The sequence below is a fragment of the Catharus ustulatus genome, chromosome 22 (assembly GCF_009819885.2).
Source record: "Catharus ustulatus isolate bCatUst1 chromosome 22, bCatUst1.pri.v2, whole genome shotgun sequence".
In the NCBI taxonomy this organism is placed as follows: domain Eukaryota; kingdom Metazoa; phylum Chordata; class Aves; order Passeriformes; family Turdidae; genus Catharus; species Catharus ustulatus.
Genome location: NC_046242.1, coordinates 6,936,432 through 6,950,691, shown reverse-complemented (window position 1 = coordinate 6,950,691; position 14,260 = coordinate 6,936,432). Strand labels below are relative to the sequence as shown.

General features: G+C 47.8%; 1 protein-coding gene across 6 annotated transcripts in view; it reads left to right on the top strand.

Moving 5' to 3' along the window:
• The window catches only part of COL26A1 (collagen type XXVI alpha 1 chain), a 168,804-nt gene that overhangs the window by 22,401 nt on the left and 132,143 nt on the right, over positions 1–14,260 (top strand). For 4 of the 6 annotated variants that reach the window (XM_033078463.1, XM_033078464.1, XM_033078462.1 and 1 more), the window contains exons 2-3: positions 1,607–1,729; positions 12,610–12,713. In XM_033078463.1, the coding sequence (XP_032934354.1) occupies positions 1,607–1,729; positions 12,610–12,713 (227 nt within the window). The remainder of the gene's footprint in view (positions 1–1,606; positions 1,730–12,609; positions 12,714–14,260) is intronic. The other 2 variants (XM_033078465.1, XM_033078461.1) reach the window with 1 other exon arrangement.

Below are 14,260 nucleotides of genomic sequence, written 5' to 3'. Positions count from 1 at the left end.
TGATCTGAAATTCATTAACTTTTATCTTTTCCCCCCTTGTTTGATGCTGCAAATGTCAGTAGAGGCACTTGGGTCCTCGAGTGCCTGATCCCTGTTTATACAGCACAGATCCTGACAAATGTGAGATCAGTGATTTCTGTGAGCCCTCCCTGCCCACCTGGGCTCCCCTCAGGTGTGCCCACAGTCCTGGTGAGGGGTCACAGGGGGTTTCTGTGAGCAGGAGCAGTGTCTCAGGGCAGGCTGCACTGTCACTGCTGCTGGGCTGGTGGCACTGGGCACAGGGCCAGCCCTCCCTGGGTGTCCCAGCGTTCCCGGCCGGCTGTAGCCCAAGGGTCAGCGAGCAGCCCGCTGGCCCCATGTGGTCCTGGCATCTGTGCCTCCTATTCATGGAGATGGGAGCTATCCAGAGAGCAAGGATTCCTGTGGAGATGGGAGGGGAATGCAAAAAGGGGAACAAAACAACAAATGCTGTAAACGGCATGTTCTGGGGAAATCCAAGTGGCACGGAGGAGGTGGTTTAAGGAAGGAGAAAGGGATGTGTGGGGGCATTTCCACTTTGATTTTTGATGTGTGGGGTTGGGGAGTCACTGTGGTGAGGGCTCTTGCTTTAAGACAGATGAGGAGCCAGGACTCTGGCTCTGGTTCAGCAGGGAATGCTTCCACAAGCACTGGGTGTGTTTAGGAGCACAAGCTGGTGTCTCCATGTCCCACAGTGACCCCAGTTCTGATCCTCAATCAGTAGGAAAGTAACTCTCAACCCTGTTAACTACACTGATGTACAAGAGTATCACAAGACATTCCACACCAAAATATTCACAAAAATGTGAACCAGTATTTGGCAAAGATGAGCAATGCTTGCAAGGGGGAAATGAATGTATCCTTTTTTGTACCTCCTCAGGCATGTCACTAGAACCTAAAACTTCTTTGTTTTTTCAGAGAAGGTCCCTGAAGGGTCTCTAGGTCTGAATTCTCTGTGCTGACACTGCAGCTCTTTGTCTCATACACCTTGCAGTGAGGGGTCTCTCTCCCTCCCCCTCTCCAGTGTGAGACCCTCATCCCTCCCAGCCCTGCATTCTCCTTTGCCCATTTTTAGGCAGTAACCTCAGCAGGACAACAACAGGACTTGTTCAGCACCCAGCTTGTTCAAGCCCTGCTGACAGAGAGCTCCACCACACTAAAGAGCAGAATTTTCCAACTCTGCTGCTGTTCAGAATGGTGGGAGGCTGGGGAATGATACCATAACAAGCAGGATGGAATTAAGACCAGTACAATGGGAGCTGACTATCAGGAGATTTGGAACACTCCTTTTTTTTTCCTCAAGTCCTATTGTTTGTGATAAGTCACAGAACTGAATTATGCACTGCAAAACTCTGGCCTCTGACAACCAAGCAAGAGGCATTACTGGATGTGTGGTACAGGTTGGCAGGAGCTGGGAATTTTTCTGCAACTCTTGGAAGGAGAGGGTGGGGTGAGAAGTGAAAACTTCAAGTTAGCCTGGCTATGGCTGGCAGAAGAAGCCACCCTACCCCAGATTCTTTGTTTTTCATGCAGTCTGGTGTGTGCTGGCTCACTGGGGCTCATTAATGTGTGTCCTTTCTCTCTGCAGGCACTGGTGTCACTACACAGTCACAAGGACAGTCTCCTGCCAGGTGCAGAACGGCTCAGAGACGGTGATCCAGAGAGTTTATCAGAGCTGCCGCTGGCCAGGACCTTGTGCCAACTTAGTGAGGTAAAAATCTTCATGTCTCATGTTGCCCAAACCTTCCTGCCCTTCCCCTTTGGTTGGTTGGCTGGTGAGGGCTGCAGAGAGGGCTGAGATCAGAGGATCAGGTGGGATGTCCAGTTTGGGGTGCATCACTGGTGATAAATTCACAGTAATCACAGGTGAAGGTAAGTGTAGCATTCGTTCCAATTTAGGAGCTCTCTAAACACAGATGGGATCGAATTTAGGAAGGAGACATTGTTTATTCTGTACAAGGTGGAGGTTCCCAGAAATCAAGCACACCAAGGGGTAAAATATTACAGCTTTTATAGAGGAAAGTTTACATGAACCCACCTGTCTATATACATTCTCCACCTACCTAGTGCCTGTTTATTTGGGTGATACAATCTTACACAAGATGCTTGGAACATAAAGTTCTTTCGTCATTAAGCAACTTCTAGAGTGGAAGTTATGTGACAACATCAGTTACATTTACAAAAGGGGAGAAAATTCAGCCTGGGGGCAAAGAGTTGAATTTAAAGACATCAGTATGAGGACAAGTTATGTGAAAGTTTAGCTCAGGCTGTAGTGCCAGTTGTGCTTCTCCACACAGGAGGCTGCTGCTGGTCAGGCAGGAAAGCAGACAAATGTTCAGTGTGACTGGACAGGGTGAGCAGGGATGCTGGATCATGGTTCTGTGTGCCTTGCTGGTATCAGGGCTGTAGGGGTTATATTGATCACGAAGCTGTGATCAAATCCCTCACAGGCAATGAGGGACAAAGGAAATGTGCCCTGGATCTTTCAGGGTGGAATTCCTTTAGGCTTCCTGATTTCAGTACCCTTTAAAGATATGTCAAAACAGAATGTCCTCTCCTCAGACAAGAAACAAAGCTTAAAGTGTCAAAAACTTGCCCTGAGCCTGCTTTACCCTTCCATCATTTATAGTCTTGGAACCTACATGTAAGAAGGAAAAAAAGAAGTGTGAAATAGCTGTCCCCAGCTACCACCTTTCAGTGAAATGTCTTTGCATTGCTGTGCTCTGCCTGCTCTGAAAGGCATTCTCAGAGCAGAATAGTGTTACCACCCATCTGGGAATTGGGGCAAAAAAGCCATTGTGCTCTACATTTGCACCTAGCCTCTAAAACAATTTCCCAAGTAGACAAGCCATAATTTAGCTCACAGAGCTCAGCCATTTTATTGTTACCAATTCACCCACAGGGCTGAGGTCCTCCTGTAGCTGATAACCTGGCCAGAAGGTGAGTGCAGGCTGAGACCCACCTCCCTGTTCTTGTGACACTTCATCTAGAATTCACATCTTGCATGGGGCTGTTCCCATTGTTGGCTCTCCAATTTCCTCTTGGCCAGTGGTCAGTCTCAGTTTTTTCACTTGTAATATATCTGCTTTGGTGTCTCTTTGGTCTTTATGCAAGGCTGTGGTTGAAACACTTCATATTTTACACTGTCATGGCCAAACTTCTGTTGAAGTTTTTAATTTCCCAGGCTTTTTAGGCACATAATTGTCATTAGAAACTTGTGAGCTTTCACCTTGTCTCCTAAACTTGCCAAAAATCTTACTTATTTTTCGTTGTTAACATGACTGGAATTTCATAAGAACCAAGCATTTGATCATGTTATTAGTAAAAAATTCTTTTTGTGGGCCCCTGCAGTTGATTGATGCCATTGATTCCTACATTAACCCAGAGACTTTAGGAGCAGAGTGTGCTGTTGTGACATTGTTCATGGAACATTTTCAGTTTCAAATGTAGTTTGGTTTGTTTGCCTGATGAGTCCAATTGTTTGGAGACAATGCAGAACAGCAGCAGACATCTCAATTTTTCTTTCTATGTGAAAATATCATGGAAAGAAGCTGGGGTTATTAAATATTCAAGATCTCAGCTGGTGAAAGCTCAGCTAACAGGAGCTGCATTTTTGGAAGATGATCACTATGGAGAAACCTTCCCAAAGAGATGGGAGGACATCAATGCTCTGTTCCCCTTGAGCTGGGGGGAAAGGCAGGACAAGAGGATGGAACCCTTCCAGGGAAATGCCTGCAATGTCTGTCCTCTAGCCACACATTGTATGACACTCTTGCATAAAGCACAGAAAGATCCTGCACCTCTTTCCCAAGGACCTCTCAGGAAGCTGCTGACAAAATGCTGGAACTCATCCACTCATCATCAGAGGTAAAACAGGTCCTTGATAACTTCCACTACTGCCACTGCCTGAAAGGGAGAGCCCCAAGAAAGAGTAACAGCAAAGGTGCATCCTCTGAGGTCCTGAGAGCTGAATGGGCTGTTGGGTAAATTATCCCCAGCCAAGACATCTTTTATAAGTGGTTGTTTGTTTTCAGCAATGCACCTGACTTTGATAAGAGGATGAAGAACAATGTGATGTGTGACTGCTGTGGGCAGTGTCTGGTACCCTGAGCCAGGCTGTGTGGCTGAGGTGGTGTTTTCTGAGCACACAGCAGCCTAGCACTATTTTGTTGTAGGGATGCTTGAAGTGGCTTTCTTTTTTCTTGGAGTCAAGATGCAGTTCTAAAACTACTTTTTTAAAAAATACTTTGTCCTTCTCTCTCACCAAAATAAGCATGGTCTTTTTAGGAAACACCAATCTGTCTGCTAATTCAGGTAAACCCCATCTCATGTTTTTAGATGAAAACACCTTCTGTATGAAGGACAGAAATAAGAAAAGCAGTTCCCAAAGTCACAAGGCAGTGCAGTGCCTTTCCTGTTAAGAAATTGGCTTTGAAGGGGCTTATAAGTGTTTATCAGCCACCAAACTGTGCAACTTCCTTTGACAGGTCTCTGAAAATCCCTGCAGAAATGAACAGAGCACAAAACTCAGCTTGGATGCCCTACTTGTTTCTGTTTCCTCCTTACCTTCTCTGTACCAACCTCTCTTTTTGGGATTTCTGCAAGTCTAGCTTCAGGCTAGGTCAGGTTTGTTCCAGGTCTGGTAGTGGCTAAAAATGTTCTTGCACTTTATATCCCTGCAGTTGTTTAGGTTATATAAATATATCTGCTTTTTTGGCTAAAAAAAAGTAAATTTAAATTGTCTTTTGGCCTTCTCCTGTTCTTCTCTAGGGGGATTTGTGGTGCCTGAGCGTGAACTGAAGGGCACAGAGAGTTCTGTGTGACTGTAAGCAGTGCAAAATGTCAGTGAGCCATTGGCACCATTTTGGCTTTATGGTGTTTCTCCCAGCTGTGATTTGAAACAAACTGTTTTCATCTCCTTGTTTACAGGGAGTCAGTCATATCTGGGAGAGCTTTCATTCTGCCAGCACCCCTTATCAGGCTGCTCACTAGCAGAAGGGATGTCAGCCAAGGAAAAAGGCATCTCTCAGCCTCGTGGTGACAGCTGAGAGGGGCTCTCTGCTGCAGACTCCGCTTATGAGCAGACATGGCTGGGGCCAGAGCAGCATTTAATCCCTCTTCTGTCTCCCATTCATTCCTGTTGGGCTTCTTTCCCTGACTGCACAAATTGCAGCTCAGGGTCAAGCCTTTGCCAGAGGAGGATCTGTGAGATCCCAGCCCTGCAGCCCTGGCTGTGGGATGTCCTTGCTGTCCCTTCACTCCTGGGAAGCTGAGCAGAGCTGCCTTAGCAGGAGTGTTGTCATCTTGGCTGGGCTGGGATGAGCTGCTCTGCTCTTGCCCTCCACCCCAGGCTCTTTATTTACCTTGGGTGCTGAGTTGCTCTGGAGCAGTCTTGGCTGGAGGATTTCCCTCAGCAGATCTATTCTTGAGCTCTCTCCATTTGTGCAGGGAGGGCTGCAGCTCCTGTGTGCCACAGGCTGTGTCTTTGCTGGGTCACTCTGGGGTGCACAGGCAGCTCTCCAGCAGCCTGGCTGAAGCTCCTGGGCTGCCTCAAACTCATGTGCCACTGGTCTGTCTGAAGGAAGGGACAAAGTCCCCACCTCAGGTTTCAATGGCAACCACATCTCTGCCTCTCTGCCTGCATGGTTGTCCCCAGCTCCCAGTAAGCCCAGGCATCCAAGCTGTAACCCTCCTCCTCAGCAATCCCTCTGGTGCAGCAGCTGCAGAGTGATGCCCAGTCCTGCCCTGCCTGGGACACTGCACTCCTCAAGGCTCACTGAGAAGGCTGGTCTAGAAGGCCAGGCAAGGATTTGAGACCTACATTGAGCTTTTGTGACATCCTTCAGATGTGCCTTCAGACCAGCAGTGCTACCTCACCTGCAGGAAGAGGACAGTGCTGCTTTTATGACATGGTAGGGCAGCTTCTTGCTATTCTCTAGCTGGCCAAAATCAGCCTCCTTTTGATTAGAATATTTGTGTGTGATTGTTGTGGTCACTAAAGTAGTGTTTGGGAGGTAAATGGATGGGATGAATGCCTTGGCAGATCACATGCTGTTACAGCTTTCAGAAGACAAATGCTTTCTGCTTCAAACTGTTGTTGCTGTGGAAATCCCCAACTCATCTCTGGAAATGTTTGTCATTTGTGGTGGGATATTCCAGCTCCTCTCCTGCTTGGCCCATCCTTGAAAATGAATGTTCTCAGCGAGGCTGTGTGAGGTTTTTATCCTGCTATGCTCTGCTGTACTCCATGGTCACAGAGCTGTCTCACTTCAGCTTTTGAGGCTCCTGTCTCTGCAGCATTTTCTGCCTTCAGAGACTTTGAAGGTTTTCCAGGAAACCCACAGCTGGCTTGTGCAGGGATGGACTCACCTGGTCTCTCACTTTGATGGGAGTCATTGAAACTCCAAACATTGTTATTCATCTGTTGGCTTTAAACTTCCATCAGAGGAGGAGAGATGGAAGGAAGAATGTTCTTGCAACACAGCAAATCTGGGCTGTGATGCCCTTTCAGCTGCCTGTCACTGCCTGGTTTTTTATTTCAATATTGTAGCTGGTTTGGCTTATCACAAATGCTCTGTGCATTTAATGTAAGCAGGCTACACATCTTGCATGGATCACTCTTGTTTGGTGTTTTTGAATGCTGGGTTTTCTTTTTTCTTGTTCTTTTCATTTAAATTGAACACATTACTGCTCCCGGAGGGGTTTTACAAGCTAGTTTGTAGAATAACAAAGAAGGAATTCTGCAGGCTCATCCAATTTGGTCTTCTGTGCTTTTGAAAACTCTGTTGCTACAGGGTCAGTAGGAGAAGTTGGGGATCTGTCACCCAGGAGATTGGCCTGTAGATGATGTTTCCCCTCAGTTTCAGAACTAGTAATGCCACAGGGAAATCCTTCTCTCTTTCTTGCTTTCCAGTCAATTGAATAATAAATCCCAGAGCTTATTCCAGTGCATTAGGATTGCTATTTGAAGTCGTGTTACACATAAACTCTTTTATGTGTTTAATTCCCTTACAACTCCACATCTTGGAGGGAAATGTGCTTGGAAAAAGGCATCTGCTCTCCAAAGCACACATGGGATGTAAATGCAGGATGAGCAGCTTCTACAGACAGGACAGACAGAGGCTGTGGGTTGGAGCTGTAGCACAAAGGGGCATTCTCAGCTTTGAACAAGGGCTGGGCACAGGTGGAGGATCACCTGTTTCAGGGCTTGTGCTCAGGCTGCTGACTGAGGCCTTTTGATCTTGCCCAGACATTCTCTGAGCATTCCTCCTCCCTGCTGCAGTGCTGCTCTGCAGTAGCACTGATATCTGATTGCTAATAAAGACAGGAGCTGATGATTACTCTGTGGTGGCATAGAAACATCTGTCTCTGTGTCCTTGGCCTTTTTTCCTGGGACTGTCAAGTATTGCTGTGGACAGCAGGGCATGGCAGGTAGATAAGTTTGTTTCCTGGGTTTAGTTTTTATCTAAGTTGTTTGAACCAGACATGCTCAGAGCAAAACCAGAATTTTCTTCCTCCCTGTTGGCAAAGGCAGGAAACACAATGAGCTCCAACACTCCTGCAGCTGCAGGTTGGGTGTTTTGGTTTTTTTTAAATCTGCTGTCTGCAGGAACATATTTGAAACTCTGGTTATGTTGTTCCCTGGGGAACTACTGTGTTTATGATAGGGAAGCTGGAAGAGATGGGACTGCACGAAAAAAGAGCACAGGTCTGATTCCCAGTGAATGGTCTCTGCCATGCCTGTGAGTGCAAATGTGATGGCAAAGGTGCTTCTTGTCCCTGCATCAGCAGGGTTTGAGGTGAAGCTGTCTGTGTCACACAGAGGAGCTGCCAGGTGTAATCAGGCAGGCTTTGAGAGGATGGTTTTGATGGTCTGTGTGGGTGTAGTGGTATTTGGAACCAAATGCACAGTTGATAGCTTCTCAGAGCTCTTAAACTCCCTTCTTTCCAAGTGCTTTGAGATATGGTTACTTAGCCTGGTGGATTTGAAATCTGATTTCAGAACACTGATCTTCTGTGGGGAGTTGCAGGGTTTTGGCATGTCTGTAAATCAGGGCATTGGTGCCCAGAGTTACAGGGACTATCACAAGCTTCATTCTGAATGGCTTTTGATGCACTTGTAATGAAGACAAGGGTCCCTGGAAGACAGTATGGCAGTTATATGAATGGGTTGATACCTGACTTCAGTGCCATGAGAGAAGTGGGCAAAACAGAACTTGCATTCCTTGGTTTCTGGATTCTTTGCCAGTCAAAAAGGCAAATTCATTCATCTTGTGATCCTGAAACCCATCAGTAAGTGATGGTGAAACTTTCAACCCTAGACTTGAATAAAAATTAATAAAGCCTGTGAGGGTCACTGAGGTCTCCTGGGGCACCAACTGCAATGGCTGAATGAGTCAGGGTAACAAAACCTTCTCTTGTGATGTGGAAACGAGTTTCACGCCTTCCCTCTCATGGGCTCTTTGTGCACAAACAGCTTTGTTTGTGAGTGTCAAAGGGCAGGGGAAATCCAGGGAGGGTGAAGGTATTTCCTGTGAGTGACAGGCTGCCCTGCTTGGGTCATGGCAGAGATCACTCCTGTCTCTTTTGCCCTGATTTTTGAGGCTTTGATGGGGAATGTGACACCCTTCCCCTTTCTTGTGTCGTGTCTGCTTGTTGTGTTCAGTGACACTTCCTTCAAAGCAAGGGGGACATGTCCTTGTGTGCTGAGGAGTGAGACTTGTTGGCTGCCATCCCTTGGTGTGTCCTGACCTCTGCAGTACAGCTTTGTACCCCCAAATCAGTTCATCAGGCAGCTCATGCTCCTTCCCTAAACTGCCACTTCCTTGGCAGTCCCTTAGAGCCACAAGCAAGAGGTGCTATTTCCCAAGTGATAATTGTATGTGGACAAACTGGTGTAGCTCATCCAGGGATTGGGCAGCTCCAAGGACAGCCATGTGTTGGCTCTGGTCTAGGAACACCAGTGGCTGCTGGTTGAGCTTTCTGGGCTCTTCTCTGGGAGTTCCCACTCCCTGGGATATTGTTGTGAAGCCTCAGCAAAATCCCTGGAAATGACTCCTGACTCTCACAGTGGAGTGGCAGATCCTGGTAGTTGACTTCTCCATGAAGTGCTTGGAGTTCTGCTGCTGAAGGGAGCTGTGAGTGCTGAGCACATCCTTTGTCTCCCTGGGGAGCAGAGCAGTGCAAGGCTGTGGCTGCCCCAAACCTCTCCACTCTGCCTTGGCACATTTCTGTGCCAGTGTTTGGGGCTGGAGTTCCATCTGAGGAAAAGGCTTCCCTTTTGTGCTGTCCATCCTTTTTCTCCCTCTGTGTTTTCCACACATTTTCATTCAGGGTCTTTAACAGGAATCTTTCTTCCCTCTCCTTTTCCATTCATTTTTTTCATCTCCTTCAGTTCCAACACTGCAAGTGTCACATGGTGGTGATGCTCTGCTAAAGGTGATTTCTTTGCTCCCCTCCTGGAACAGCAGGCAGAAATCTGCCTGATGTGATGCCATAGGTCACAGCAGACCTTGCAATGTCACAAAATTGAGGAAAAATGATGCTATGAAGAATGGAGCAACTTCAGAACAAATTGGACTTGCAAGCTGGGCCCACTTCAGATGCCTGAGTGCATGGGGCTGAACAGAGCTGCACACATCAGGACTCTCCAGGGAATTCAGGGTGGGTGGTAGGCTGTGACAGCTGAGCTCCACGCTTGTCATGCCCTGAGAAGTCCTCCCTCATTTGAGGATTAAACTAGAGCTACTTCCCTGACACAGAACTGCTGCCAAGATTCCAGTCTGGCTCAAGCCACTCTCCACACTTCATAATGAAGTTTGAAAGAGTTTTAACATCTTGGTGTTGGCAGAAACATGGTTTTAAAATCACGGTGTGGTTGGAGACACGCTGGCTCTGGACACTGGTAACAAGGCTGGAGACTTTCATCTGAAGGTCAAATCCAGCTGTGGTGTTAGTGACAAAGCCATGAACTTCTGACTGACGGTTCAGGGCTTACGTGTGGAAACGTGTCTGGAGTCCAGCGCCAGGACTGGGAGCTGGGAGACCTGGGTTCAGTTCCTGGGCTTTGCCACAGCTATTGTGAGAGACCCTCAGCAAGACCCTTAAACTCTTTGTGCCTTAGGTCTCTTTGTGAAAAAGCACTGAAGGTCCCCCTACATCAGCTCCAAGTCCTCAAGCTCACACTTGGCTGTGGACTCCTGGACACCACAGGACACAGAAGAGCAAAGGAATAGGTGGGCTGAGCTGGCTCTGTCCAGCCCACAGCAGACAAGTCCTGGATCACAGCTGTGGGTACCAGCAATGACTGGTGTGCTTGTTGGCAGCTCCAAGGGTGAGAACATCGTGTTCTCAGGAGACAGCACTGCTCCCATCTCTGGGTGAGGCTGTTCCCAGGGCAGGCAGCCCCGAGCTCAGGAGGAACCTTCTGCAGCCCCACTGCTCCAGTGGCTATAGGACAACTTAGTTTCTGTGTTTGGCAGCTGGCACAAATCATCAGCAAACAGCTTCCTGAGAAATTAGCTTCCCAAAGACTCTGCTAACCACGGCTGAGCTGTGCCCTTGTTTCCAAGGCACTGTGGGCAGCCTCTCCTGGCAAGCCTTTGTTACTGCTCTTTGCAGTCCCTGCAGTGCTGTCCTGGGTGTTCACCTGCCTGCCCTTGGAGTGGTTTTGGGTGAGATTCATGCAGCCTCCAGCTCTGTTTTCCCCCTGAGCCCAGGGCAGTGCTCTGACTCCTGCTGGCTCTCAGCAGGAGGAGCCTCTTCCCCAGGGACAGGGTGCTCAGGGCTTGTGTCTGCCTGGCTGGGACAGACAAGCATGAGCTGCAGCCTGCAACACTGTAATCCCACAGCTTCAGACTCTCCCTGTGTGTGCCAAATTCTTTTGGCTGTTAAATAAGGGTAGGAATTTTGAGGGGAGCTTGTAGAGTACAACTTCTGTGTTTGCTTTCAGCTTCATGAATAGCAGCAGTGACTTGTTTGGCTGTATACTGGGAAAACTCTCAGCTGCCAGCTTTGACGAGCTGCTGTTTTAAAGGAGAAGTTGTCACTTATGCAACTGTCTGTTTTATGTTGACTTCAGAATCACTGGTGCCTTGCACAGCCCTGCTGTGTCTGCAGGTCACCCTCCAGTTCCCAGAGGGGCATGGCAGTGCTGGTGCTGTAATTGGGACTTTGGGGATGCTGTGCTGCTCACAGAATTCACAAACCTGTCCTGCAGAATCTTGGCTGTGGACCACAAGAGTGTGACCCTATTTCAGATGGGGGGAGGATTGGGGCACAGGTCAGATTGCTGGGAAAAGGCTCCATGAAGGTCACAGATGTAGCTGTCATGTTGATGTGTTGGTACATCCCAGGTGTCCTAGTTTGGAGGACAGGTGTCTGCTGAGAAAGGCAGGAGCTTCTCTTTGAAATGGAGAATGTAAAACCCCTCCCTCCAAATTATTATAATTTTGAAATCAAGGGGCTTTCAGGCAAAGATATGGGAATTAGGAATAACAGTTCTTTACTAGGGAAATTAAAATAGAAATACAGCACTACAAAGAAACAAACTCCAAACCCTGACACAGTCAGAGTACAACCTGACACCCGTCAGGCAGGGTGTTGGCAGCAGTCCCATTCCATGGTGGCTGCATCCTCCTGCAGTGACAGATGTGGCTCAGTTGGAGCAGTGCTCCTGTACAAGGTGCAGTTTCCCTCCGGAGCTCCAGTGGGGATGTGGAGAAATCCGGTTTTCCTCTGGAGTCCAGTGGAGAAAGGGGCTCCCTTAGTGTCCCAAAACCTCTGTTTTTATCTTGGTAAGAAATGTTGGGCTCTTCCCCCTGGCTGGAGCAACTCCCAATGGGATGCAGTAATTTTATCAGTGCCACAGTGGGACTCAATGGCCATGAGCAGAAAATGACTGGCTGGAGGAAGGATGGGTTGTGAAAAGATAAAGAACAATGCCCTGCCTGGTTTCAATGGATGGCCCATTAGTAGAATATCTGCCATTGAGATAAGGATCACTGCCCCCACCCTCAACAGATGGTGACAGAACAGATACCTTTTATCACACCCTGGAGTGTAACCCAAGACACCAGGTCTGAGTGCTGGGGAAGGGGAAGGCACCTGGGAGATGGGGAATTATTACTGCTGAGTGAGGAAAGGTTATTGCCAGCCTCTGCCCCATGTCAGAGAAGTCCACATGAAGGGACAGTGTGGGAAACAAGCCATCATCTCTGTGCTTGCAGGACTGTGTAGTGGTGGGATCTCCACAAAGCTGCTGGTGGCACCTGCAGGAGGAGAGGTGTGGAGAAGAGCCAGTGGAGCACAAGGGCTTAGGGAGGAAAATAAAAGCTGTTGAATCAGATCCATGCTCTAATAAATCCTGGCTGATATTTCATGTGACTCCTTTTTCTGTAGCTGGGGTTGGCTGCGTACTCTGGGATATATCCAGGTGGGAAGATGTGCTCTGAATTAGCATTGAATTATTATTATTATCATTGAATTAGCTATGAATTATTACTTATTTTTATTATGACTAATTACAGTAATTAGTGGCAGCACTGTCCTTGAGCAGGTGGCTGTATTGTGCTGACTCCTTGTTTGTGTTAGTTACAGGACTCTCATCAGGCCCACGTACAAAATGTCCTACAGAACTGTGACCACGCTGGAGTGGAGGTGCTGTCCTGGCTTCACAGGGAGCAACTGTGAGGAGGGTGAGTGTTCCAGCAATGCCTCTGTCCTTAGGGAACAGCAAGGATGGACTGGCTGCCTTGAGCTGGGGTTTGTTCTTTAATGTACCCTTCAGCTCTTAAACACAGGAACAAATCACCTGTTCCCTTCATTCCCCATTGTTATCTGAATGTCTCACACAAGCTCTGAAAGGTGATCTTGGAAAACAGATCATTCTGAATGCTGCAAACAGGCCTGGACAGGGAGGGGGGAAGAAATAAAGAAAAGGGAATCAGGGATGAGCTGCTTAGAGATGTGCTCATGGTTGGCATCCCTGTTGTGTTCAGAAAATGTGCTTTGTCCTTTTCCTGTGTTATCTTCTCCCTGTCCCTGTTATCACCATCAGTTGCTGTGTCCAATAAAAGCTGGTCCCTGGATGGCTGCTTCTGAAAGCTTTATGCCTGTAAGATCTGGATATAAATAACGTGTACTCCCAGGGAGTTTTGAATCAATACCTTTGGTTCCACTTTCTACCTGCTCCTTGACTTCTTGGTGCAACATTCATGTTGCACAGTGCATGTGAAAACACATTTCTCTCCACACAGAGGAAAACACAGGGCTCTTTCCAGAGCAGAGGAAAAAAGTATTTTCCTTTTTTAATCACAATAAGGCATGTTTTACATTTTCCTTCCTAACATTTTCTACTTTAACTGTCACTTCTGGGGCTCTGAAACAAGTCCTGCTTCTCCACCAAGTTTCAAGTTTAGCCATTAAAGGCATCTGCTGAACCTGACTTGAGAGTTCACAGCTTATGAATGGGAGAAGCTAAGCCTGGAGTTTTCTGTTCATCTGCATCAGGTCAACCCAGCCTGTCTCTGGCTGCTGAAGGGTCACTGGGGGTGGCCAGCATCTGAGTCTGTTGTTTGTACTCATTTTCTTTGTGCTGTGATATCTTAATACCAATGCCACAATTCAGGCAAGCCTCTGACTAGGAAGTTGTCTTGTTACAGTCCCAAAGAGTGATGGCTGCAGACAGCAGCTGGCTCCAGGCTGCTGGGGAAACAATAGCTTCCCAGAAAAAACCTTACCAAGTGGCAAAGCTACCCAAAAAGCTGCAGTCTGCAGGAGAGAGCTTTACATTTTAACATAATGCTAAAAGAAGTGAGCCTGAGAGAAGCTGCTGTGGGCAGCCTGAGCTTTTGGCTGTCCCTGCAAGGAAAGGGAGCAGAGGGTGGTGGCAGAGCTGGGATGTGCTGTGACCTGGGGAGCCCCTGTGAGCAGCCTGTGGGTTTGGACAGGTGTGAGTTAGTGCAGCTTAGTGGTGCTGCTGGTGCAGAGGAGAGATTCCAGCTCCCTCCCACAGTGCCAGATCTGTCTCAGCACAGCTCAGTGGAAATAAAAAGCCAACATAAGCTCGTTGGAGAAAGCCGGCAGCGATCTCGCAGGAGCAGGTCTGTGCAACGAGGTGACAATTTTATACAGCTACTTTTCAAGGTGGAACTGTTCTTCTGGGCTTGGATATGGCCTGTGCAGTGTGAGAAGAAAGCCAGTAGTAAGCCCTTGCTTTCATGTGTGAGATTCTTTTTACCTT